General features: G+C 40.8%; 3 protein-coding genes across 13 annotated transcripts in view; 2 read left to right on the forward strand and 1 right to left on the reverse strand.

The window, feature by feature from the left end:
* The window catches only part of zgc:173742 (DNA topoisomerase 1), a 28,976-nt gene extending 19,513 nt beyond the window's left edge, over positions 1-9,463 (forward strand). For all 5 annotated transcript variants that reach the window (XM_004568214.4, XM_004568213.4, XM_004568211.6 and 2 more), the window contains 6 exons: positions 3,246-3,314; positions 6,903-7,017; positions 7,689-7,816; positions 8,046-8,146; positions 8,739-8,888; positions 9,076-9,463. In XM_004568214.4, the coding sequence (XP_004568271.1) occupies positions 3,246-3,314; positions 6,903-7,017; positions 7,689-7,816; positions 8,046-8,146; positions 8,739-8,888; positions 9,076-9,178 (666 nt within the window). In that variant the 3' untranslated portion in view covers positions 9,179-9,463. The remainder of the gene's footprint in view (positions 1-3,245; positions 3,315-6,902; positions 7,018-7,688; positions 7,817-8,045; positions 8,147-8,738; positions 8,889-9,075) is intronic.
* A 2,082-nt stretch (positions 9,464-11,545) lies between these two features.
* On the reverse strand, positions 11,546-13,547 carry hsbp1b (heat shock factor binding protein 1b). The gene is made up of 4 exons (XM_004568215.5): positions 13,351-13,547; positions 12,404-12,470; positions 12,142-12,268; positions 11,546-12,043 (listed from the first exon to the last, which is right to left on the reverse strand). Exons 1-3 carry the CDS (start codon positions 13,393-13,395, stop codon positions 12,147-12,149), a joined length of 234 nt encoding a protein of 77 aa, XP_004568272.1. The 5' UTR covers positions 13,396-13,547; the 3' UTR covers positions 11,546-12,043; positions 12,142-12,146.
* si:dkey-246g23.2 (solute carrier family 66 member 2) overlaps positions 12,663-27,642 on the forward strand; it is a 58,954-nt gene continuing 43,974 nt past the window's right edge. For 5 of the 7 annotated variants that reach the window (XM_004568216.3, XM_076885541.1, XM_076885542.1 and 2 more), the window contains exons 1-3: positions 13,692-13,941; positions 16,315-16,596; positions 16,799-16,932. In XM_004568216.3, the coding sequence (XP_004568273.1) occupies positions 16,388-16,596; positions 16,799-16,932 (343 nt within the window). In that variant the 5' untranslated portion in view covers positions 13,692-13,941; positions 16,315-16,387. Of the gene's footprint in view, positions 12,766-12,895; positions 13,050-13,691; positions 13,942-16,314; positions 16,597-16,798; positions 16,933-27,642 lie in introns of those variants that run through there. The other 2 variants (XM_076885540.1, XM_076885539.1) reach the window with 2 other exon arrangements.

Here is a 27,642-nt window from a genome sequence, read left to right on the forward strand (position 1 = left end):
ATATAATATTTGAGAAAAGTTGAGGAGGAAATCACTTTAAAACAGAACCTAATACATTTTAAAATCACTTTTTAAATACACGATGCAGGAGGTCTGATTGTAATTTGATTACATTTCATGTTGAAATGTGTTCAGATTGAGATTTAGTCCTTGTACAGTTTCTGAAAACTCAACATAGTTTCCACTGAAACTCTAAATCAGAACTGGATCCGCTAACTGTCCAGTTTGGAGTCCACATGCATGATTGTTCCAAAATGGGTCAAGATTACAAACTGAGACTGGATCATACCTGGATCCAGTCTGGCTCCGGGCATTTCCAAGTCTTATCCCGTCAGGATCCATTCATAGTGGCTTATTTAAAACGGCTCAGCCTTCGTCCAAAACTGAGCTGAAATGTCTAAAATCTAGCCGATCAACGTGTCGATGGCTCTTTAACAGCCCGGACACTTCTTATTATTTATTTGTTCATTCTGCCCCCCCCCCAGTTAAATGAGAAATAGTCATTTTGAACTCTCGCAGGCTCCCAGTTCTGCTGTCTTACAGCCCTACCAATCAGCTATCAATGAAGTTTGCTATTACATGGTTAAATATTATTAAATATTAAGTGGTTATACTGGAAAACATCCAACATTTCATCCAGTAATGATGACAAAGATAATGAAATCTTCTGTAAGAACTTGAGATTGTTAAAGATCGTCAGTACATTAAAGTTTACTAAATAATGTTTGAAACTAAATTTTAAATGAATACAATCCTCAGCGCTGAGACATGTTCATATATTTTGATCTGCTTGATTAAAACGGAGGCTCTGCTCTTTATTTACCCGTTGCCATGGTGATTCATCACTGCCTTCGTCCACTCGTGCACATGCTCGGTTCAATTAACTGTGTTTGTTCACTCTAACTCTGCTCAGCTGCTCAGGAACCGAAAACTATTACAGAGATTATCTTAGTCACTCAGCTCGGTTTATTTTTAAACTCAGTTTGTTGAAGATGTTTCCTGGAGCAGCGCCCTGAATCTGCAGTTTGTAAACAGTAACGCTGTTTTGGAAAAGTCTTTACTAATGTAGTTCATGTGAGGCAAATCTGTCCATTCTCAGTAAGACAAGACATCAGCAAAAGCCACTGAGTCCAGTTTATATCATTATAATAATCAAGGTTTTGCCCTTTGGTTTTTGGCACAACTCACTGTGGAGAAGGTCACACGTGTCGATGTGTGCAGAGCCCCAAGCGGAGAGGGAACTGAGATTTGTCCGAGGGATGCAGTTGTGGATTGGATCGGTGCGTTGGTTTAATTTGTCAGGCTGCTTGAATAGTTCAGTCTGCAGCTCTCGGATCCAGAACCACAGCACGATGCTTACATAAAGTGCTGCTTCTGTCATCTGGACGCTGCACTGATACGCATGTAGTTCTGGGAAATAGATATTGCAAGTTTAAGCTTGTGTTGCCATGTATTTACAGATAAAGGTGTATTCAAGCGATTTATTATTGTGCACACATACAAATGCTTTGTTTTCAGGAGGGAAAATAGAAACTGAAGGCAGCAGATAACCTGTACTTTTGCTCCTAGTTCAAAACACTTGGTATTACATTTGCTACAACGTAGCTTAATAGGATCTGTCAGCAGACCTCATTTTTAATGTCACCTCACATGACTATAAGTCCTTTTTTTTTTTTTTTTTTCGAGCCTTCTTGATGATAAATCAAACAGCTTACTTTCAAAGTCACCAGAGAGCCGTTTTACAATGTAGCGACAAGAAACCTGCTCAGATTGTTTCCAGTTCGCTGTCCTGACACATAACAGGCAACGTTTGTGAGAGAGCACTTTAGTAAAATAACTGAAACTCACTTCTGATTGATTACAGTTAAAAGAAGGTTCATCATGTTTTGTCACAAATGATTGCGAAATTAGTCTCGATGTTTGTTTGCTGGACATTAGTGCAGAGAATTGAGGGGCTGCCTCAGACTTGCAGGACCTTGACGTGTCTGTATATGATGCACTAAATGATAATGCAGACTTAATGAGCAGGTTAGCAAATATCACAACAGAAGAACAAAATGTGACTGAAAACTTGACAAAAGAAAGAAGTCTAGAGTCTGTCAAACAGCTGTCTCGTGTGGATGTGTGTGTCTGTGTGCGCACACGTGCATATATGCATATGTAAATTTTTAACTCCTCCTCTGGTGTCAGCCAGTGCTATCATCTGTTGCAGAGATGGGAAAAGAAATGTTAGCACCTGACAGCCAAAGTGTTTTGTTTCTTGGCAGAATGTATAATTATTCAAATGAGTGCATTCAAAAGCATCACATGAGCTAGAATTAATTAGTCCCTGCATATTTTAGCATCATCAATTCCATGGAAAATCAGTAAGATTGCTGCTAAATGTCACCAGGAATAAAATGGAACAAGAATGGAAGAGAGGAATGTTTAGTTCTAATATCTGGAGATATCCCAACACATTGAATGCTATCATATGTATTTCACTTATCCTGTACATTTTGCATTGACAGTTTTTCTCAATTTTTTCGAGTCATAGAAAAAAGTACTGGAATAAATAACCGAATCATTTTAAAGGGAAGTCCTGTATGTTGTTCGTTAGCATCAGGCTGTCAGTGCGTGGCCACCGCTGTATCAACTTGGACGACGGCCTGACTTTTTCAAAGAACCCAGAGTGTGAGGACACATGTGGATGTGTAAATACAGACACATACTGATTTACATCTCACGCCCAAAGCATCGGTGCTTTGCTTTTTATATTTGCAGCTCGTCTTTCAAAGGAAACAAAATTGACACACAAATCAGCCGGTGAATATGTCAGCGTGTTTTATGAGGCAACACATCTGTGGCTCGTAATTGGTGTCTTGCATATTTTAGTAGTTTATTTGGGGAAAGGATGCATCTGTGAAACCCACAGAGTCACTTGAAATGTCAGATTTAATTGTGCCAGTTTTAATCCTCTGGCTTTGAGATGGACAAATAAAGCGAGGCTCCAAACGTGCCCCACAATTGCACTCTGATGTGTGTGTGTGTGTGTGTGTGTGTGTACCTGTAGTTTTGTGGTATTTTTAGACCTGTCAGAAAATATTTTCTGTTTGGTTTTTTTAATTCCATCAGTTTTTTTCAGCCAGACTCCACCAATGAAACATAAACCCAAGAAAAATCTAGTGCAGCACCTGTGCAGATGTATTAAATGTTCTTATTTCTCTCTATACATGTTGATGTACTTTACCTGCATCTCTTTTCAGGTGTTTAAGAGTCTTAAACTTTTTCTGGAGAATAAACAGCCCGGAGACGAACTCTTTGACCGCCTAAATGTGAGTCTGTCTCAGCATGCATCTCCTCCAACATGTTGCACCTTTTATATGATCATTGCTATTAATGTGTCACAACATGGGACATTATGGGAGTTTTTTTGTTCACATTTTTAGCTGCTACACAAATGTTGGTGTCAAAAGCAAGCAGCTGATTTGATTTGAGTGTGAGGTTGTTTAAAAAGGGTGAGGACCCCCCCCCCCCCCCCCCCCCCGAGTAATATTTTAAGAAAACAGAAAAAAATGGTGGAAGCAAAGTAGAATTACACTTTTTATATTTTCTAGGGACAGAAAGCTGCAGTGAGGGGAAAAGTAGGGACTAAATTGTGAGGTGTAAGAGATGAGATTGAATGAGGATGAGCCGTTGGTGTGGAGAGATGAAAGGGCTAAATTAAGGAAATGGGAGGTGCAGAGAAGGGCTCGAATATTGGAAGCAGGGGGGAGACTGAAAGCAGAAAGGGAGTTTCAAAAGGGAGAGGGGATGGACCCTGGCAGATAAAAATGAAACTGTGCGCGTGAAAATTGAGAGTGAACATGTTGGGCGGATGAATTTCCACACATCAAAATGTGGCATCCTCTGAACCTTCTCCTCTAGCTTCAGGCAGACGGCAAAGCCTCAGAGTGCTCGGCTTTCTCGAAAACAACCTCACTCATCTGTTTGAGACAATAACCGATTTCTGAAAAATACCTGACTTTGCGATATGTTCAGAGTAACAGTGTTGTATAAAACCATACAGAAGAAAATGCAGATTAAGATTCATGTGCAAGATTAGAGAGCCAGTCACGTGTTTGGCATATTAAGACTGACAGGCAGGAGAAGGATGTTGCAACACAGGACAGGAATGTGAGGAAGAGATGAGAAAGATGGAGCAATTGAAGGAGGGAGTACAGTGCTTCTGCTCTCTGCCCTCCTGTGTGTGTGTCAGGAAATGTCAGTGTCTGTTGGAGGTGGAATGGTAATGGCTGCAGAGGGCAGGCCTGATTGACACCTGGAAAGGCCAGGACACCGAGAGAGCAGAGGCAGAAGAGGTGTGTAGTAGTAGATGAAGCAGTAGAAAAGTGCCAAATGGTCCAGTTGAGGGGTGGTTTAGTAGAGAGGGTGGATGATTGGTAGAAAAAAGGATGGGGAAGGTGGTGGGAGGGCAATTTGGAGAGGTGACAGGCAGGCAGCTGAGAAGAAAGGGAGAGTGGGGATGGAAGATGGGTAGAAATGTAAGGAGGGGGGGAGATTCTGACATGTACCCAAATCAGCTTGGCTCATAAGTTTGCTGTTCATTATTGCAACACTGATGATATTATACCAGCACGAGTTTTCTTCTTCTATAGAACACGCAGCCTAAACAAAAGGGCAGAATAAGAGCATTGAAGCAGCTGCATTTGTCGATTAAATGATGTATTCTCAAACACAGACTCAGGAGTGCTGAGTTGTCAGCGTCCCCAAAACAAGCTAGTTAATGTTGTGTAGTTCAGCCGCATGGCGAGGTAAAAGTGTTTGTTTTGAATGCTGCGGCAGACGGCTGGGTGAAAAGATTTCTATGGCAGAAATGGTGCAGATCGTGATAACGACAAGTACTTTTTTGTGCTTGGAAAGTGCCTTAGTTGAAGCCTGCAGGCACAATTTAAACTTGTTTTTATCTGCTTTTTTCAATTTTAGAAAAGCAGAAAGTTTATTTTTCTACATCTGCACTCAGCTACACAGACTGGAGGAAAGACATCAGGAGACGAGGCTTATGAGTTAGACATCAGTGAAGATGAATTTCAAGGAGTGTGTGTGTAGCTGCCATCACCTGTGTGTGAATGGGTGGATGACTGAATGTAGTGTGAAGCGCTTTGGGGTCCTTAGGGACTAGAAAAGCGCTATACAAATGCAGGCCATTTACCATTTGCACACTGGTCGTGGGTGACAAAGCACATTCATTATTTCATTATTTGGAGATTTTGTTTAAAAGCTGCACATATTGATGGTGAAAGAAGAGCTAGAGTCTCAAATAGGACAAAACATCCTGGGCAGATGAACTTAAATACTTTATTTCAGTGTTTTAGTTAAATGCATTCACTTAAAGGAATCACTGTTAATTTTGTGGAGGGTGAAGCTGAAGGAGAACAGGATGAGTGTTTCGGGTTTTTTCATCGGCCTGCTCCTTCTTATGGTGCTGCTTTGTAGGCCGTGAGATTTCACATCTCTAAGCATTCAGTGTCGTGTCTTAGTGAATAACATTTTAGAGAAAGACGAGGAGAGTTGATGCTCATCAATATGATTGCAGAATGCCTCGCTAAGGTGATTGTGGGTTTTATGAGCATGCACACAGATAAACACACACATAGACAGACATTATGTTAAGGTCTGGATGTCTGATCTGTTTTGAAATTGCAGGTATTTTCAGCTTCTCTGGAAGCCTCTTTACTGAACTCCACATCATTCAGGTTAGCTGTAATAACTACATCTTACAAAGATGAATTAAATTACAACCAGCAGTGTGTTGTGGTCCTTACGAGCTCCTTTATTCGGTACATTTTCCCTCCACTCTTTTGTATCATTTACCCATCTATAGGAACCGGTTTTGTTTTTTGGCCGAGGAACCGATGCACGCAAATTAGACCCAGTGAGAAATGAAAAGCACCTCATCATAGGCGGTGTAGAAAGGCAATAGTCGATATTTCCCTGGCATTAGTAGCCATCACAACAAATTGGATAGCAGTATGTTAATGAGAAAGTCCAGTATGTTGCATCCTGTATTATAGATAGGAAATTAGAACTGTGGTAATGACGCATTTTAATAACGCCTTAGGAGAAGACATGGATGACACACACACACACACACACACACACACACACAGCGCACCATGCCGAGGGAGTTGGGGGTGTGAGAGGTATCGTACTCGCCCCATAGACTTGCAAACTCCTTCATTAGCATCGTAGGGCCAGAGTTAGGTAGCTCGTTAGCAAGGCAGCCACAGCAGCAGATGCTTCTACCTGCGTGCTCGTGCTCCAGCACACGCATGCACACATACACTATATGTATACATGGAAAAACACCCACTCAGCTTGCAGTGAGACACAGTGATACAGGCCTGTGGCCCCAGTAGGTCCTGATCCTGATGATTAAACCAGCATCATTATTATAGACTATCAGAATTACTTCTGCTTCACATCTGAATGCTTTCATCCATATTCAAAATGCATGTGACGCCTTCCTCATCAAGTCTATATTTGCACCTGAAACTGCCGTGTGTGCATGAGCATATGGTTTTTGCTCTAACTCCAGTGAGTCCTCTCACACTGTTAACTCTGTTTCATCTGTTTTGTAAAGACTGCTGTTTCTCAGGTGTTAATGGAAATGTAAACTAGCTATATACAACTTAAACTTGTTATAACACCTGCAGAAATGTCAGTGAGACATAGAATTATGATCTGTTTTATTCTCCCTGATCTAATGGATGATGATAATGAAGTCAGAGATTCTATTTTGATTTATTTGTAAGATGGAGATTCTTTGCCACCGCAGTGGCACATTACCACAGTGCCACCTAGTGGTAGATGGCATGTGTTGATTTATGTGTTTTCTTTCTTGTTCCTGTTTCTCGTTGCAGACCAGCGTTCTGAACAAACACCTGAGTTCTCTAATGCCCGGTCTGACTGCGAAAGTCTTCAGGACATACAACGCCTCCATCACTCTGCAGCAGCAACTTAAGGAGCTCACAAACAGTCAGTCACACCTGCTCGCTGCACTGTAACAGTCTAAATTGACTTTAAATGCTCTGCACCACACATGAGCATTTTAAAGCGGTGGCTCGTGTTCCTCAGGTGCTGGTGCAGGGCGGTTAATAATGTAACTTGCCATCAGTTCAGCTCATTGTGTCACAGGGTCCAGTGAAAACACTGCAGTGACCCTCTTTTATATTTAGCCGGCTTAGTTCAAGGTATCCTGATGTCAGTCGGGTTTCTCAGTTATGACAGGAGTACATTATCACTAAACCCAGAGCCGTGCATCTCGGTCTCGCTCTTATCAGAGTCCCATTGGCTGCCTCGGCCATGATTTTTCCCTTTCAGAGATAGAAGTGTCATACTCGTCTCATTTCTGGCTTGCCACTGAGAGCCAATATGCAGGCTGACATGTGGTTGCAGGCAGTGTTGTGTGAACCACAGGAGGAATAGATGAAGTTAATACACGTGTATAAATGAAATAGGAGAATGTAATTGTATGAATGTGACTTGAAGCTTGATGTTTTGTCGCTGTGTGAGGTAATGGCATTAGGCGTGTCAGCGTGAGTTTCTCTTTAATAGTTTCTGTGCATAATTCTGGTTTGATATCTGTTCTCACTTGGATTTTTTTCCTTGTTTAAATACAAATTACTTTTTTTTTTTTCGTTCCTCAGAGTCTGACAATGTGGCAGAGAAACTGTTGTCCTACAATCGAGCTAACAGAGCAGTTGCTATTCTGTGTAACCACCAGCGGGCGCCGCCAAAGACCTTTGAGCAATCCATGGCTAACCTTCAGGCAAAGGTAAGGGCAGCTTGATTGAAAGTTACTTTAGTTTATATTTTATTGGACACAGTAATTTAAATTAGATTAGAAAGGTCAGCATCATACTTTTTTGTATTCTTCTCATTGTTAATTGACTGAAGAACAGATGAGAATTCAAGTGACAGTGGATCCACAGCCTGTCCTGTCACATTTTGAATTTAAATGTGGTGCCTGTGTGAGAGCTTGTATCCATATGTTCTCCACCCAGATTGATGCCAGGAAGGAGCAGCTGGCCTTAGCCAAGACGGAGCTGAAACAGGCCAAGAAGGAGGCCAAGACGAAGGGGAGTTCGGACCCGAAGTTGCAAGCGTGAGTGTCAGTAGTGGTGCGGCGGACAAAAGAGAAGCTTTGGTAACATTTTGTCCTGTCCATGCGTTGGACTGAGGGCTACCACGAAGTAGCTTTAACCATTTTGGCAGATACCTGATATCCTCTGTCCTGAACATTTTATTTCTTTAATACAACCAAAAAAAACAAGAGCATGAAACTTTACAGGTGTGTACCCGAGATCAGAATAAAGGTTTTAAAATGGTTGCGGTGGAATCCACGGTGCACTGCTGGAGTTACGTCATCGTTCTTTCCTTTTTCTTGTATGCCTCCTATTTTTAGAATATAATTCATTCATTCATTCGAGTGACCCTCAGGCAATGAATGGTTTCATGATATCTAATATTTTCATCACAGGGTAAATAGGAAAGCGCTGAACAACTTTGAATGCGTTTGCAATGACAGCATCAGATTTATTTCCCCCCCAGTAAAAATGTTTGTTTTCGGGTCTTTTCTACTATTTTCAAATATTTACACAAACTCCTCTTTAATTGTTACACTGTGAGAGGAAGTGATACAAAAAGGTTCTTCCATCCACACATATCTGTACCAGTGATGATTCCTTCTCTGTCAGGCTGGTGGAGCGGAAAAAGGCAGCAGTGAAGCGTTGTGAAGAGCAGCTGCTGAAGCTGGAGGTCCAGGCAACCGACAGGGAAGAGAACAAACAGATCGCTCTGGGTACCTCAAAGCTCAACTACTTAGACCCGCGGATATCCGTGGCCTGGTGAGTGAACACTACCAGCTGTTAAATATATAACACAAGATGTATACTGATATTTTCCCTCAGACTCAGAAGTGATAGCTGGTTTGTTTGAACTTTACCGTCTGTGTACCTCTGTTTCTAGGTGAAAAGATCTAAACCTGAATAAAGACGTTTAGGCTCATTTTTAATATTCCTCCCATCTATTCAGGTGTAAAAACATGGAGGTACCTATAGAGAAAATCTACAATAAAACCCAACGGGAGAAGTTTGCCTGGGCCATCGACATGACAGAGGCAGACTTTGAGTTCTAACCTAAAACTTGTTCAAGTCTCTCGTCTTAAAAGGTGACATAAGCTGCAATTCAGGAACCACTCCGTTAATTTTACATACAGTACTTCAATGCTGCATTTATTGTATTTTCAAAGACTGCCCATGTTGTACTTATAACTGTGTGGTACGATCGAGCTGTGCTTAATGTGCTTTTGCTTAGTGGTGTTTGTTTTTGTTCAACACTTTCTTTGGAAAAACTGCTGTTATTTGCTGTTTGTATGTTTTTGTTTGCATTAATCTGAATAAAGGTTCCCATTAGGCAGTAACGGGCCAAAGAAGCTGTCACGAGTTCTTAAACACCACTTTTGGGGAAGTGTTGTTTCAAATGCATAATTCTGCTGGTGTCGGTTTGCATTAACAAAGACAGTTTGTATAAGACTGAGGGCCAGTTCATTCTAAACACAGTGCTTTAAAATTAACAATGGGAAACACTGATTAGAATGCAAATAAAAAGGCAGTAACTTTAAAATCCTTTAAACCCCATATTTAATTAAAATGGTACAAAGACAACAGATTTTGCTTTTTGGAAAAAATCAATGAAAATATATGCATGCGCTGATTTTTATTTAAGGGCAGAAATACATTTAAACAAACTTTTATGACCGGTGTTTTCCAGCGTGTTGCGTGACCTCTTCTTGAACTGATGAGACTAAATGTGTAGTTTTTAAAGTAAAAGTTGCATTTTCCAGTTCATAGCACACTAAAGTTTACAGTAGATAATTTCATCTGTGGATGCGATGACAGAGTCTTTAATGACAATAAGTGCTTCTGAGCCCAGTGACTGAAGATTCTTATTTTTGTGCCGTGTCACTCCATACATCTGAATATATTATGCACTGTCCATGATGGGCTCACATACTTATTTGCTGTGTCATTGTCCTTATTAATTCTGAAACCCTTGGTGTCCCTGTGGTGCTCATGATGAAGTTTCAACATGCAGGGTTTAAATGATTCCAGTTCGTTTTTATTATTTACATTTTACAAACTGTCCTAACCTAAGAGGTTGATTATAATTTCATTACATTATAAACAATATAGATTTAAAAACCATGCAACACTGAGACGTTCCACAGAATTTGCATCTGAAAATACGATTCTGGTTTAAAAAAAACAAAACTACAGAAAAATGCAGAGCACCTCGGAGTTGGATGTATTGTTAAAAATTCTGTCAGCACCAGAGGGGTATGCTACGAAGAACATTCAACACAGGCAGGCTCTCTTTGCTGTAGCTGGCTTGACAAAACGTAAAACTCCAGTAAGAGATTTGTTTTCAGCTCAGTGCGCGCTCGTGTAAAAAGGGGTTTCATGCATCGTGACTCTGTGTCCACGCAAAATGATCCAAGTGCCATCTACTCCAATCTCAGACGTTATCAGATGGTGTAAAAACTGGATTTGGTGCATAAAGTGGTAAACATTAGAATTTATTATGTTATTGCCGAGTGTAATTTCAGTGCTGTCACCTTAGAAATAGTTCTGAGTCTTTTAGACTGGATACATTAAATGTGCCTGATGTAAAGGAAATGCACAAATCGCTTTCATTTGTCAGCAGATTGCGAAATGAATTTCACATTAGTACTCTTTGTGTGGGTTCTGTATGCTGGACTAAATCAGGGGTGTCTAACTCCAGGCCTTGAGGGCTGGTGTCCTGCAGGTTTTAGATCTCAGATCTCACCCTGGGTCAACACACCTGAATGAGATGATGAGGTCATTACCAGGCCTCTGGAGAACATCAAGAGATGCTGAGAAGGTCATTTAGCCATTTAAATCAGCTGTTTTGGATCAAGGACGCATCTAAAACCTGCAGGACACCGGCCCTCGAGGCCTGGAGTTTGACACGGCTGTACTAAATAGTTGGGATAGGCTCCTGCCCCCACACACACATCTTAACTGGATAAGCAGGAAAGAGATGGAATGAAGTTTAACATTTATACATTTTTTTTTTTTTTTTTGCTTCACTAAAATAAACATGCACATACATAATGCAATTTCCTGACGATGATTTTAGTGGTTCCACTAAAGTGCAGCTTAACAACTTGTGACACATAAAACTTATTCCCCGAACATGCGTATAAATAACACTTTTTAAAAATGCGATGGATAAAAAAAACAAACAAAAAACTCTGAAAATATGGATTTTTAAAACAAACTCTGAACATAACCTGCGGCCGAGCGGCTTACGTCTTCAGGTTAAGTGACCATAGTGACTTAGGTTAAAAGAGCCGCTTATCTTAAAATCAGTTTTCATTACAGAAAACTGATTTTAAGTTTGACCAACTCCAATAACTCACTGATCTCACTTCATAGTGCACCCCTCTTTCCAAGTATTGACCATACATGACAAACAGCCGTGTATTAAATAGCTTTAATAGAAGACTATCAGGATTGGAATGCATCCCACACAATGGTTGTAACAGTGCTCACTGTGAAACACTGCTAGCTTTAGAGATTCGCTGCACCGTGTTGGTGCGGACTCTGGGTTAGAGGTTTGTACTAACCTGTTAGCCTGCAAGTTTTAGTCCTCGTCAGAGGCTAGGGCAAAACCAACACTGTCTGCTTTCGTGTCAAGGAATTCAACTACTGATATACATGTATATGAAAATAACCTCCAGGTTAGTACGCTAAATCTGCAATCCTGCACATGAGCACTTGAGGTGCTGAAGGGCATGTCACACTACTCTAGCTTACAAGTAACGTTCAAATTTTCAAGTCATTACATAACCATTTCACAATATATAAAAAAGCATTTCACACAACGACACACCAAATCAATATTAGTCATTTTCAGAATGGAAAAAGTCTGCTGCTCCTGAATACAGGACCGACTTCACGCCTTGTGATTTAGGAACCTGTGGGACAGATTTAGAAAAACATTCACTATTAAAGCTGACATTCAACATATTTACAGGAAAACTGACAAAGCTAGATGTGCCGACTACTTGATTACCTTCATTATGATCCTTGACCCTCTTTAGCTTTTTCTGGTGTTGCCTCGATCTCCTCGACACCAGCCTGGGTCATCAGGTCAGCAATGTTTTTTTCCAAGTCATCAATACGTGTGCTCATTTCATCAAGTGGAGAATTAGTTAAGGCTGGTAATTACAACTGGAAATCACAAAGTCAGCTAACACGGAACAAATGACCCAGCCTACAATTATTAACTTTGATGCATATAATCAATACAATGTTTTAGATGATTATTAGGATATTCCTTCCAATGATCTGGTCTGACATGGTCTGGAACTTGTCCTGCATCTGTTGCAGCAGAGTCTGAACCTGTGGAGGGGAAAAGAGCAGAAATTATAAATGAAACTGGAGCCACTTAGTAGTTAAAGTTTATGGAGATATAAAGTGAAGTCATAACACTGCCAGATACAAACACTTAAGCATATGGTCTGTGAATCTGTTTCTATGCCAACAACTTAAAAGCTTGACTATGGATCTATGATTTACTGTAACAAGTACACCTGCAGCGCCCCCCCCATCTCTTCATTCTGCATCTCCTTCACATAACAGTCAAGTTAATCCTCAGCTTCTTTAAATCTGTGTGAATACGACTGTAGGAAACTAGGTAATGCATAACAACAAATGACTCAAACTAGCGGAGGTGGTTTTTAAACGTTTGCGAGGTTTACTGAAGCTGAACGTCTCTCACTGACCCCCATCTCTATGGCAACACTCAAACACTGCCTACGCAGGCTTTGTCGTATAGGAAACACTAAAAGAATCATTAACATATAATCTGTACATTTTAAGGTCTGTGTGAAACTGCGCGATATTCAGTAGTCAGACACTGATAAGGGAAACCTACTATATATAAGTGCCAGGTGAATAAGGATAGAAAATGTACTGCAGGTAACTTTTACATAATTCTGTGCAGTTTACTCGTTGGAATTTGGTGATGCCATTTACATGACCGGTTGACCATTACATAACATTCTGGAGCTAAAGTCTGGGATTGTGGTTTGGATGCAACAAGCTCAACACACACTTTGAATCTAGAGTTTTACACACCAAACAAAATCCACGAAACACCGCATAAGTGCTAAAATTTGCTAGCTCAGATAGCTTGCTATCGTTAGCATTGTTATTGGCTTTGCTAGCTAAGGCTAAGCTACTGTGGCTAAAGCTAGCTTGCCTCGCGATCACGACTCACCACATTGGTAAGGTCCTGCACCGATTTGGGGTCCGTCTCAGCCATGTTGTGATGTAAATGATTATCAGCGCCTAAACAGCACAAAAATTCAAACCGCTATCTAGCGACTGTTTTGCTATCTACTCGAAGTAAGCAATCTCGCACAACACCCACAGCACAGTCAGCTGTTCCAAAGCACAGAGAATCTCGCGAGAGCTGCTCCAAAGTACAGCGAGTTTTGAATGGGCAGTACAGAGTTGTAGATTTTATTTACCCCACGTAGCTTCATAAAACTCCTGACATTCAGATATTTGTTCAGTGCAGTAGTCTGCCTCATTTAGGCGTCCGGGTCATAGAAACATGCACACAAAAGCCTTTGTTAAATCTGTATTAACTAAAACAAAAGATAGAAGTCGATGTATCCGTGCGAGTGCGTGTGCGCCTGCCTGCGAGTGCGTGTGCGCCTGCCTGCGCGCGCACGTTTCTCCTCATCTGAACGAGTTGGATTTGAAAGTTGGAGCTGCCGGGAGCCCGGTGTGTTTTGACGCCGAAGAATTCGTGTGCGGGTTTTGTTTATGTTACAAACGGGCGGAAAGTGAACGACGAGGCTTGGTAAGTAAAGCTTGAAGTTTTAAGTTAACTCTTAAATTAGGGAACTTACTGGGGTATAAAATCCTTATAAGGGGCGATACAGAATCAGCCCCAGTGAGCTCGCTCTACTATTATAGAAAACGGTAGACTTTCTTTGGTGATTTAATTTTTGCCCTTAAAAGTTCTTATTTGCACAGGCTTATACGAAACCTTCATCTGTTTATAACAATGTAACCACTCGCTGTGAATGCTGGGCCTCTGTGTCTTGTTACTCTGAGGCTGGCACAGTAGCCTAAAATTGATGTCTGGAAGTTCAGGCATGTTAGCCCAACCCAAAGAAGCTATGCTTTGCTTACGTAACAAAGCTCGTTGTGTTATCAGATGTAGTCCATCACATTTGGGCTGCTCTCATGTGATGGTTAACTTCTACAGCAGGCGGAGGGAAGTAGCTGGAGACGCCTTGGATTGTTAAATTTCCTGAATAATATTTAACTTTGGAAAACACGTAGAAACCTTTTTATGGAATGTGTTAAAGGTCTGCTGCAGGTTTTCATTCACTTTGCATTGTTAATCATCACACCTTTAAAATGCTTTCTGCAATGTTGGTGTTTTTACAGCCGTTATGTCCTTATTACAAATAAATGCCCTCTGATGTTAATCAGGCTGTACACAGGAGATTCCACTCAATGCATCTGCTGTTACGTTGAGGAGAAAAGGTTAACAGCAGCAGTCTTACAAGAAGAGAACCTGTTGGTGAGGGTTTTGTGTTATCACGACAAAAGTGTGTTGACCCAGTGCTGACTGGATTTCCAGGTTTGACTGATTCGTCAGCTGAGCCTTGTGACCAATCAAAAGAGCACATTCATTCTAGCGCGTTTCAAGGTTTGATAATGAAAATATTACACAGTCATTACTGAACAGGAACACAACAGTACCCACAAGCATGATGCCACTGCTCACTGTTGTTCAGCATGTGTAGGTCAGGGTTTTGTGTACACAAAATACGTTTGTTTTTGTTTTGTTTCTACTGAAGAACAACAATAGGGAACTGGAGTTTTAGGGAACTGTATGAAATCAAATTTACTGAAACATATTGTAACACTGTTTGGAGGGAAAAGAGAACTACTGTGACCATTTGTAATAAAGTAAAATAAAATTCACTTCCTGCTGTGACAAAACAAATTTCCCACGTGTGGGACTAATAAAGCTTATCTTATCTTATCTTATCATGCCAAGTAGTCACAGTAGTCACTTTGCATTGCTAATAATAATATTAATTTGAAGATTTAATTTAAGAAAACATTTTGAATTACCAGGACCTTTGTTATGAAGACAGCCTGGTAATAGAATATGTTTAACTGAACATTTAAGCTAAGAAGAAAAAAGAAAAGCTGGTGTATGCAGTTTGACAGAAGTCGGTGCAGATATGCATTTTGACTTGTTATTTAAACAGTGTGGTAGATCCCATACTGGTCACCTTAGTAACGCCCCTAGCTTCACCAGCCGGTGACTGTTTAACCTCTCCTGGCAGTCAATGTCCTCTGTTGCTGTACATTCCCAGACCTTTGACTCCCACTTGTGATCCCTGTTCTGATATGTGGCCACTATAAAAGACAAGAAGTTTAAATAATAGAAAAGTAGTTTGCTACTTGTCTGTCCTCCTTGACCTATTTATGTAATGAATTAAAGTACAGTATACTATTTCCAGACAGTCATGGGTCCATTTATTGTAACTGTTGGGAAACCTGAATAAAAATGAACATTTTCTTTGCTGCACCTCTGTTTGGAATCATTACTACGCCTGCCTGTAACAGCAGAGCTTGCCTAAGATGTGTTATTGAATGATTTTGATTGATGGAAATGGATGTAAAACGATTAGAAAAATAAGATAACTGCCAACATTTAGAAGTTGTATTTGGACAATAATGAGCCTTTTGTACTTTAAAAAAATATAAAAAGATAAACATTTAACAGCTGTTTTTGACTAATCAACCAGCAAATATGTGAAACTGTAACAGACTATGCAACAATGACATAGTTGTCTACTTCAACATTATGTTCTGCATAAAGAAGCTTAAAAGCAGTATTATGCCTGCCTTGTATGTGTGCATTGATAGGCCAGAATCAGCTGACTGAGATCATTTTGGCTCTAATATGAAAGTATATTGCTTCATGTTTTATGTAAGTTTGGTTGTTTTGGTCATCATGCACGGGCTACTTTCCTGTAAGAGATTTAGTGCTGGAAATAAACATGAAAATTGTGATGTGAGATATAAGAATGAGGCATTTAATTGCACTCGGGCAATGTTAATCTCTGGTTAGTGACTCTGGGCGCCTCATAATGCCCATTAATGATAACGCTGCTGACCTCCCATTACTTTGACTCTCTGACAGTGGCCTGCTGTCTGTCAGATCTCCTACTGCTACTCATCCACCTCCTGAACACTCGTAATATTCCCTTGCTGTGATGGATGCCGAGGTGGTTCTCCAGGAGGAGGACATGGAGGGCTCGTGGACGCTGCTCTCCTGGCTGGCATCATTCGTAATGGTGTTTGGGGGAGCCCTGCCTTATGTGCCGCAATATCAGGAGATCCAGAAAAGCAGCAACACTGAGGGATTCTCCACCAGAGTCTGTCTGGTGCTGCTCATAGCTAACATCTTGCGTATATTTTTCTGGTAAGAAAGCATTTGTTCTTTACTCATAATTTTTATCCTTTTGCTTTTCTGTTTTATTCCTTTTAAAGGTGCTAACCTGTCATGTCGGCCTTGAGGCTCTGTATTTAAATACAGCTGATCCTACCGGACTACATGCTGATCTATAAGAGCTCTGTATCTAAAGTCCTGATTGATTTTGGTTGCCTTGGTCTTGTTCTTGCAGGATAGGGAAGCAGTTTGAGCTGACCCTGCTGCTTCAGAGTGTGGTCATGATTCTCACCATGTTTGCCATGCTCCACCTTTGTTGCACTGTGCAAAACGCCAACAGAGTAAGCACCAAGCAGCATCGCCTTTCAGGTAACCGCAGCTTACCATGCAATCACTGTCATGAGCATTTACAATTACAGCAAGTGACGCATCCAACATTCAATGCTTCCCTGTGTCAGCAGTTTTAGGCGAGAACTCCTGCTTCTTTCCAAAAGAGGGAGCTAGTGGAAAAGCTAACATTGCAAGATTGCTGTTCTCAAAACACCTTACCTATGAGAGCTACTTTTTTATATTCTGACTTGTCCTCTGTATATTGAATTCTTCTTTTCAGTTTCCAGTGTGACGAATACGCAAACACACTGAACACAGTAAAGCTTGAAATATCATTAAAATATCACGTTAAAGAATGTGTAAGAAGTGCAAAGCCAAACAGAGACCATCCACTATAACTGCAAACCCTTCTTTAACCTTATGGCATAACCTGAAGTGCACCTCCCTCAAAATGTAACTACATGTCATGTTCATGCAGCCTGCAACTAGTTTTTAATTTATCAATAATCACTGTCTCAATGTAAAAAAATGGAAACTAATATAAAAGCAAAATTCTGGAGTGAGATCACTGAAATTGTCCAAATTGATGTGAAGGGATGAACAAGGCACTTTATTTGTTTCTATTTGCTGGCACTGCATGTAAAGCACCAGGACTCAACCATAAGGTGAATATGCACCAGCACAAGTATAAATGTCGGCAACAACGTCGACCACTAAACGTAGGTTACGTCATAGACGCTACCGCAGACGTCTAAAACAGCCATTAGTCAGTTTGTGTGGAAATAAGCCGGGTTACATGGTGGCATTGTGACAAATATGTCTTCATAACATGAATTATAGAGTACAGCAAGGTAAAGATTTGATTTAAGGTGCACAGGCAGCAGGTCTGCAGAATGTCAGCCCATCCCACCCTGTGAATTACAGGATATCTCTTCTTAGAGTGCGTGTGCACGAAGTATAAGAAATGTGATGGAAACACAAGCATGTGAATGTGTTTCTTAGGAGGCTGTGGATGACGTATTGGTACAGAGTGAGAGCAGATGATGTGAGCTAAGATTAAGCGCACCAATATCAGTGTCTCCTCTGAATTGTGTGTGTGTGTGTGATGCCAAGATGGGGAACCCAACCAAGATTATTTACAGGGTCTATTTTTATAGGCTGCTGTCTTTTATAGGTAAAAGACGCTCGAGTTGATTGGCAAATATCCTGACAGAAATTCAATCTTAGTGCAGTTTTTCTTTTTTTGTTTTATTAGACAACGAAGTAAAACTGAATAATGGAATCTTGTAATAGTCTGATCATGCAGAGCACAACGTGTTATTAAAGACATAAATCACGATAACTGATTTTAGGTTGATGGATATGAAACAGGGAGAATATTTCTTTGTAAAGACGAGCAGAAAGCATGTCTGTTTGTTAGGCTGTCAGAGGCAAATCCCTCTAAATGAGTTTTGATTGAGGAACTACAGACTGAGTGTGTGTGTGTTTAGACAGGAGAGTAATGATCATCTTTATGTTAGACTGTGCTTCTCTTGCCTTTACAAAGAACTGATCTATTACTCATCAGCAGCCCCCTCCCCCCTCTGTTTATATTATTTCAGCCTACGCCAAACAGTTTTTGTGGTGAATAAAATAGTTTATTGTAAGTGGAGGTGGATCGTCTGATTTCCATATAGGCTGTTTGTGAACGTGTAGCAGTGAACAACAATTCTGCCTGCAAGCCACTGAGGCGTAAACTGTTAATCAGAGGAAACAGAGCGATTGATTTAAAGCGATCTTTATTTTTTAATCACACTATCAGATAAAACACATCATGAACACTCTTTCACATTAAGCCCCTCGCTCTCTCTTAAGGGCAGCTCTGAGGTCCAGTTGCGATGGGGGATGGTGGGGTCGGGACAAGAATAGATCAGAACGGCTCTTCTCCCCAGCTGCCTGCTCTTCCCTCCACGTTTCTTGTGCAAAGTCTTTCCAACAGATCAGGGTCATCTCTATGTAAAATAGTTACTTCTAACCATGATGCATGTCGGCGTGGTTTACAAACACGGAGCTATTTTTGTGGCTCCTTCATTTCTTAGCTCCTCGCTCAGAAGTCCTGACTGCTCTTTATTTTTCTCTTCTTCTTTTTCTCACACCTTCCTCCACTGTTCTTCTACTCTCCCATCTCCTCCTCCTGTCGATCCTTCTGTTGCAGTTTCAAGGGCTCCCACTTCTTTTCCTTAACTTCTACTTTTATGAACAGATATCTGAGACTGCCAGAGTCCATGCTGAGGTCATCTCTGATCCACTTGCTTTAATGCCAACTTCTGTCATCTGCCTACTAACCTCATTTCCACTGCCTCAAAGCACACTCGAGCAGAACATAACCTGACTGACTGAGGCCAAACAGAGAACTGCATGTCTCCTGTGAGTGTCATTCTCCCACAGTTAAAAAAAAAGATTAAAATTTTGCAGTGCTGAAAGTTTTTTTCTTTCTTTTCTGTTGGCTATACCAACACGTTGTTGCGTTCCTAAATACATTAAGATATAGTGAAATGTTTCTTTTATAACATTGCTCTTATTACAATATTACATAGTCCAGTGTATTACTTACCTTTTTACGCTTTATAGAAAGTAATTTATGAATTGCTCATTACATTACTTTTTGCATTACTCCTCAGCATCACATAGGAAGCACTGTCACTTAATTGCCTATATAATATGAAACTTTCCATCTACATGTATATATGGATATCCTGACAGTGAAGACTTATCAATGATCTCCTTTCAGTATTTAGTTCTTATCACAAAGCTGAAAACAGCTGGGAGCACTCGACAGCTGCTTCGTGTGTTAGCACGCTGCCAATGAAGCTGGATGCTGAGATTTGATATCGTGCACAGGAGATGAGTTTGTTTTTTCTTCTGGATTTCACAACCTTGTGTCCAAAACATTAGCATAATGTGCATATCTCCACCCCTGAAGATCTGTAGACCACTGTGCCATTTAGGCTATGGTTCACTAATGATGTTTTACTCAGAGCTGACTCTGGTCTTCTCAGCCTTCCTGTCCTTTTGGATCTGAGTTCAGCCTTCGACACGATCTCTCCTTCTAAACAGACTTTCCTCTCTTGGCGTCTCCGACACACCCCCAGCCTGGTTCCAATCATATCTCCTTGACCGCTTCCAGTTTTTTAAACTCAAATCATTCCGCTCTCGTCTATTCCCGGTCACTTCTGATGTACCCCAACGTACAGTCTTAGGCCCTCTTCTCTTCATAACATACACCCTCCCTCTTGGTACCATTTTCCATAAATTTCATCTTTCCTTTCACTGTTTTGCTGATGACACCCAGTTAAATCTCTCCCGCTGGCCTGATTCCTCCCTCCCACCTTCTCTTATAGAATGTTTATCGGAATTAAAATCCTAATTTTCTAAAGCTCGATGAGGATAAAACTGAACTCCTTCTTGTCGGCACTAAATCCAGCCCACTGAAGGCAAATCATTTCACTCTCACTGTTGATAACTCCACAGTTTTCCCTTCTCCTCAGGTTAAGAGCCTTGGTGTCATCCTAGACAGTTCACTGTCCTATAAATCTCACATCAGTGATCTCACCTGTTCTGCTTATTTCCATCTATGCAACATTAACCGATTACGTCCTTCTCTTTCCACCCAGTCTGCGTCCATTCTTGTTTAATAGTCTCGTTACCTCCCGCATTGACTATTGTAATTCTCTCTTGCATGGTCTCCCCCAAAAATCCCTCCATAAGCTTCAACTGGTTCAAAACTCTGCTCCCGGCATTATTACCAGAACCCCCTCCTTTTTTTTTCTTGTGCCTGTCCCGTTTGGTTCTTTTGCCATCAGAATTATTGTCTAAAGGCAAAGAAAGATGCCCAACGAACTTCCTCCTACAAGCGCATCACCTGTCATGTGATTACTGAATTAAGGAAAGTACCACTGCTTATGAGAATCACAGTTAGGCGTCTCCAAATAGGTTTGAAACTGGTGACTGGGAGTTCCTTTTTGTGTTTCTGTCACTAAGATGTGGTTAATAGTAAAAATTTGTAATTGTTTTCTCCTCAAAGGGTAGGTGTAAAGCCATTGTTGCCCGGTAACAGTGCCTCCTGCTTTTGTATTGTATACGTGAAAACAGGTAATTGTATAAAGTTGTTGCCAGAATGGCAGGGACAAAGAGAAATGTCAGTCAGATGAGCAAGCTCGCTTCTTTCAAGGATGAGCTTGTTGTGCAAGTTTTATGCCCACACTTTTTTTTACTCCGGCTTTCTTATAAACAACCAAAGAGTGCCAGTAACTGCATCATGGCATGTGAAAAAGGAAGTGCTGTTTTTGGCTTTATGCACAAACTGTAGCACAGTCTGGAAGTTTCTTCAGACTATCTCACCAGGAGTGCTCAGACTTTAGAAGTGAAGCCAAGCTAAGAGATAACAAACACAACTACACAGCCTGGATTTTCTCGTCAGGTCACCTTCATTATTATTTATTGTTTTTGTACTAGATGTGTAAGGTGTGTCTGTGTGTGTGTGTGTGTGTTTGCATCCTATACAGTAGCTCTTTCTGTCTCCTTAATCCATTGATGATGCAGTGATATCAGGATGAAAAGTCAGCAGAAAACAGAATCTGTTTTTCGTCTGCATCAGCATTGTTACTCTGCCCATTTTGATTCCCTTTGCATAATCGTTCATAGAGGTGAAACTTCATATATTTGTGGTTAAAATGTGTTCTTGAGTCTTTGTCATAGTCTCTGCCTGTGCTCACTCAGAGTTATGACTTTGCAAAGTCTTCAGTACCTGCCCCAGGGTGCCACATTAGCAGTCCTGGCCTTATAATGCAGGAGTTTGAAGCCAGATAGAGAAGTAAGGGGTCTGAATATATTCAAAGACACACGTGACCTCAGGCTAAGTGTCAGATTGGTGCAGACAGTAACTCTGAGTATGTGAAAGAAGAGAATTCTGGGGCTGGATAAAAAAAACTTGATTTAAAACAAGTCAAGAATATCTAATGAAGTGTAATTACTGAGCTACTGTGAGGTCACTGAAAGTGGAACACCATAAAAGCTGAACAACATCCTCCTCTGTTGGCTGAAACGGGTAAAGCACACACATTTAACGTTGTACTTACAGCTTACGTTTGTGTGAAGAAAGCGCGTTTGAAAGTTAGCAACAGCTGCTGTTTAACATTCTGTTTGTTACCTTACCTCACTATAAACAGAAGAGGCGGGGCTCTTGATAACTAGCGTTGACCCTGTGGTCTTCCCTAAAAGCATTATCACTCAAGACAGTGGAAGCATGATAGGAATTGTTGAAGTGTTCACGAATCACCGTCTCTAATGTGATAAAATGAACTGCTACTCTGTCCTCTGTTGCCTCATAAATTCAGATCATAGCTGCCAGATGCAGCCGCAGTTCTTTGAAACAATACTGCTAACTTGATTTTAGAATGTAACAATTTCAATGAATTAATAGATAAAAATTAGACACGAGACACACCTGTGGGTTCAGCGCATCAAAATAAAAAGTGAAGGAAGCTGAATATTTGACTTATTTTTGAATTTCCACATCAAAGTTATGGTCGTGTTGTACTTAAATTGCTCGTGTTAACATACTAATATTAATTCAAGTACAACTTTAACATATACTCATAGTTTCATACAGTCCAACAGCTCAGCTTTTGCTGACAAAGGTTTTAATGAAGTTATTGATGAAGGCCACAGTTAATGAGACTGATGCACTGTTGTCTCTCTAATAAATGAAGTGTGTGTGTGTGTCTTTGTTGTTTTCTAGCATCTGTTCATCAGGTCTGCTGTAGAGCTGGGTGGGTGTATATTTCTGTTCCCTCGAGGAAGTGCACTGTTGAATTTAAATTATTTGGATGAGCGGTCCTTGTATTTTAGCCAAAAGCTGTTATCCTGTCACAGCAGTTAGACACAGGTCAGACTTAGTGTACTAGTAAGCCTGTGTAGCGTCAGCTTGTTGTACACTGTCTGTGTCCAAAGCTCTTCTAATCTCCGTCTTATGTCTCTGCTACATATCCAGCTCATACTGTGCAGCTCTTTCTGAACTATATGCAGATTTGTCACTTGATGTGAAGTCGCTGTGGATGCTATCTGTAGTTATTATCAGCTGTCCAACAACTGAATCACTGTGGTGGTTATCTCAAAGAAAGAGACTAATGAGGGCTGAGGTTGTGTTTGATATCAGGAGTAAGCTTGAATAGTTTTTTAAAGTGACATCAAACCTTTGGTTTTATTTTATTTTTTTAACTAGCCACACATATAGTCAAGGTAAAGGTACCAATGTTTTATGTATCAGGACACAATGATGAATCATGTGGTCCTTAGTGTGTCTTAAAATAATTTCAATAAAAACCCAAATGAACAACATTTGAAAACTAAGGCTAAATACAGAAGCAGTATGGGAAAGTTGAGCTTATAGAACCACCTTAAGCAGCTTAAGCAGCTTAAGCAGCTTATAGAACCACCTTAAGCAGCGATAAGTTGTTTTACAGTTTAGAGTAAAATTTCAATCATATATATTTAATCTCTGTAGTATTCTGGATAAAGCTATTTCTTATATTTTGTAACTTTGTAAAATATTGTATTATTTACCCCAACTGGTCACAGCAGATGGCCCCGCCCCTCCCTGAGCCTGGTACTGCTGGAGGTTACTTCCTGTTAAAAGGGAGTTTTTCCTTCCCACTGTCGCCAAAGTGCTTGCTCATAGGGGCTCATATGATTGTTGGGTTTTCTCTGTATGTATTATTGCAGGGTCTACCTTAAAGCGCCTTGAGGTGACTGTTGTTGTGATTTGGCGCTATGTAAATAAAATAAAATTGAAGTGAATCGAATTGAATTGAGTTCAGTCTGTTGGAGCAACTGTAACCACATAATTTCCTTAGAGTAAAGTATTCTGTATGACTTCAACAGTCTCTCACATTGTTGTGGAGGCATTTTGGGCCACTTTCCTTTACAAAGTTGCTTTAGTTTATTGAAGTTTGCAGGTATTCATTTATAAATCGCTAGTTTTAAGGTCTGGCACAGCATTTTAATAAGTTTGAAGTTTGGACTTTGACTAGGTCATTGCAGCTCCTTGATTATTTTCTCTTTCAGCCAATCTGTTGTAGATTTGATGCTGTGCTTGGTTTCACTGACCTGTCGCTTGACGGCTAAAGCTCGGCCCATTTTGGTGTGCAGAGGAGTTCAGCGTCAACTCTGCAAAGTGCCCAGGTCCTGTATGGCTGCCAAATCATCACCTTTCCACCACCGCTGTGTTTGACAGTTGGTGTGAGGTGTTTGTGCTAATATGCTGTGTTTAGTTTTCCTCCAACTTGGCTCCGTACATCATGGCCATATATCTTCACTTTGCTACTTTATCAGTGTCCAAAGGACATTGTTCCAGAGGTCTTGTGGTTTGTTTAGGTGGAATTTTACAAGCGTTCACCACGCTGCCTCGTTCTTTTTAGAACAAAAGGAGACTTCTCCTGACAACCCTTCCACACAAGCCATGCACATTTAGGCTTTTTCTAGTTGTACTGTCATGAACTTTTACTTTTTACATGCTAACTGAGACCTGTAGAGTCTCAGTCTGCAGCTCTTTTTCTTTTGCAGTTTCTCTGAGCATTGCATGTTCTGTCCTAGGGGGGGAATTGTTATGATGTTCACTCCTGAGAAGACTGGGAACTGTTTTCCACCTGTGAATAATCTTTCTGACTGTAGAATGATGGACTGGAAATTGGTTGGAAATTGACTTGCAATCCTTCCCAGGCTGTTGGGCAGCAACAATTGCTCATGTGAGATCACTGCATTGTGTTAACACACAGCCGGAACGCTCCGGACCACCAAACTGCCAAAACGTCTGTTTTAAAAAAAGGTGCTCACACTTGCTCAGGATCAGATAATCATTAGCAAGCACGTTCTGTTAACAGCAGTTGGCTGCTACTTAACATCCTAATTGCTATAGAAACAGACACTGATTCTATATTTTGGCATAAACAATAATAATAATAAAAATGATAATAATAGCACAATCTAGTATGTCTTATGTTGTTGCAGTGACCTAACTGTAAAACCTGCTACAGACCAATTTTCTGTTTGTTTTTCTATTGCACTGATATGTGAAATCCTGGATTTGAAAGAATGCATACTTTATTTATTTAGCATGACTGTAGACACATGTATGGGTGGGCTCAATGTTAGCCTGTGCATGAGATTCATCTGGATGCCCGTTCAAGAGCAGTGCAACTGAATTATTGCAGGTAAAAGTTGGCAGCCCTATTCCTCCTGCAGTAAATGACTTCTGTTCACTGTTCTCTGGTGTAAACCCTCAACTTGTTTTCATTATCATATTGAGAAAGTATCTTTTTTCAGATAAAAACTGTGTGGTCTCAAGACTAATTCTACTGTGTACTGTCTTTATTTTCCTATGTTCGTTTTTATTCACCTATAAGGGCACACAAGCTGAACGACCAGACACCGTCCAACGATGGACTCTGTGTGTCGTTCAGTATTAAAGGTGCTTCACATGATGTGCTGAACAAATAACTTGCAGTTTCAGGCTCTGCCCAACATACCACAACAGTAACACACTCACAGAGCAGTGCATTAAATGAAAACCGCTGCTCACGCACATCTGCATCACTGCGGTGGCACAAATCAGGTGTAACAAACATTGACCGAGATTATGTGCAGCCTAAATTGAATTTACATATCCTGCAACAGGAAAAAAGTGTTTTGCTCACTTTCAAAGTGATGTATTTTAATTAAAGCCCCGATAACAGCTGAGTTTTATTAGCAAGTCAAATGAAGTCAGCTAGGTGAGAGGTGTTTTATTAGCAGCCAGGCATACTGGATTACTCCAACAGGATAGATAAAAATGCAAATAAAACGAGGGGGGGTATTTGCAGTGATAATTTTTGTTCCCAGAAGCTCAAAGGAAAGTAGCAATGAGAAAACATTTTTGAGACGAGAGATAAGTGTTATAATTAGTTTTGGATTTGATAAGGCTTTATTCATTTATTTTTATATATTGCATTTGCAACAGGAGCAGTAGGTTTTTGGTTGGTAATAAAACCAGAACATTGGCGACTCTTCCATTGGTCTCATGGACCAGGCGACGGTTCATCCCTCAGGGGCGGTTTGTTCCCAATCATGCAGCTAGCATTTTTCAAAGTTTATGGGCTTTTTAGATTTGTACCATGTAACACATAAACCTAGCAGGAACAGTACTGGTGCAACAGGCTTTTTCATGGGTCACATGTGCACATAAGAAAGTCTTTGATAATGTGGCTCTTTCAGATCAGTGCTGTGATATGGAGCCTGGTGACACTGTCGGGAATAATCATGCATTCATATGGCTTCAGATGATTCCATTTACAATATTGGCAAATTGTCTGTGACAGTGTGAAGTTTTTTCATACTCTGGGGGAAAAAAAGGATTGGTTCACCACTCAGGACCTGACTTTTTCTGATTATTTCACACCCATGTAAAACTTTTCAGCTGCAACAGGCAAAAAATGTTTTTGTAGCTCTTTTATACTCCAGTTGTACGCACGCATTAGCCTGCTGTCCGGTCAAATTGTCAACACGTCTTACGCGGCATCCACTCTGAATTTCTTCCGAAGAGAGGATTTGGTTCTTCTAAACCAGGGGTAGGCAACTCCAGGCCTCGAGTGCCAGTGTCCTGCAGGTTTTAAATCGCACCCTGGGTTAACACACCTGAATCAAATGATTAGTTCATTACCAGGCCTCTGGAGAACTTCAAGAAATGCTGAGGAGTCATTTAGCCATTTAAATCAGCTGTGATGGATCATGGACACATCTAAAACCTCCAGGACACCGGCACTCGAGGCCTGGAGTTGCCTACCCCTGTTCTAAACCAACATGTCTGCCCATAGCTGTGCCTCAGTGTAAAGTTTACAGCAGCTTGTCAGCTGGTTTGATTCTGCCCATGGAGCAGCTCCATCAGTCTTCTTTTAGAGACGTTTTCTGAAACTTGGATCGAGTTTAAATCAGAATGCATGTTTTAATTGAACTACCTGATGCCCTGCAGGGCTTTGCTAACAGAAGAGAAACCCCTCTGGTCTGTCCTGATACCTTGTGGTTATTTATGGATGTGGGTTAGTAATTCACAGAGTTGTCTCTGACCCTGTTGACCTGGTTGTGTCAGTCAGGACAGGGTGTCGCCTCATTAGACCAACACTACGGAGAAGACCTGACAAACCGATAGCATCCATCACATCCGTCTCCACTACATAACCTGACAGGTGTGTGTGCCTAAAGAGAGGTTCGGACATCTACCCATCTGTTAGTGTGGTCTGCTACGTGTGTGTGTGTGTGTGTGTGTGTGTGTGTGTGTGTGTGTGTGTGTGTGTGTGTGTGTGTGTGTGTGTGTGTGTGTGTGTGTGAGAGAAGGACAATCTCAGGGGGTGTTGTACATCTGTGAGGGTGTGTGTGTGTTATGTCAGTGACGACCTCCATCTATCAGTCCAGGTAGATGCTAACTGAAGATGAAGGCAATACCATGTAAGTTAGGTAAATGAGATGGTGCTCTATGAATTACAAAGAATGAAATATAAAATTACCACTCGTGTAAATGTTGTTTGTTCTGATTTATACTCAAGAAAGAACTGAAACCACTTTTCTTTATCATCTTTTTCCTTCTCAGTTTTCCGTCATGGTGCTAGCTCCTGATACGCTCTATGCTGTGTATCCTGATCAGCCAATAGCTGATAATTAGCTGGCTTCCTTGTCGGTGTC

The sequence above is a fragment of the Maylandia zebra genome, linkage group LG7 (genome assembly GCF_041146795.1).
Source record: "Maylandia zebra isolate NMK-2024a linkage group LG7, Mzebra_GT3a, whole genome shotgun sequence".
NCBI lineage: Eukaryota > Metazoa > Chordata > Actinopteri > Cichliformes > Cichlidae > Maylandia > Maylandia zebra.

Bases quoted from the DNA above. Each gene is read 5' to 3' on its own strand.
- hsbp1b (XM_004568215.5), bottom strand. From the start codon at position 13,395: ATGGCTGAGACGGACCCCAAATCGGTGCAGGACCTTACCAATGTG. The intron at 12,471-13,350 runs GTGAGTCGTGAT...TCCCCTCCACAG, and splicing joins TGCAGGACCTTACCAATGTG to GTTCAGACTCTGCTGCAACA. The intron at 12,269-12,403 runs ATATCCTAATAA...CTAATTCTCCAC, and splicing joins AGACCAGATCATTGGAAGGA to TTGATGAAATGAGCACACGT.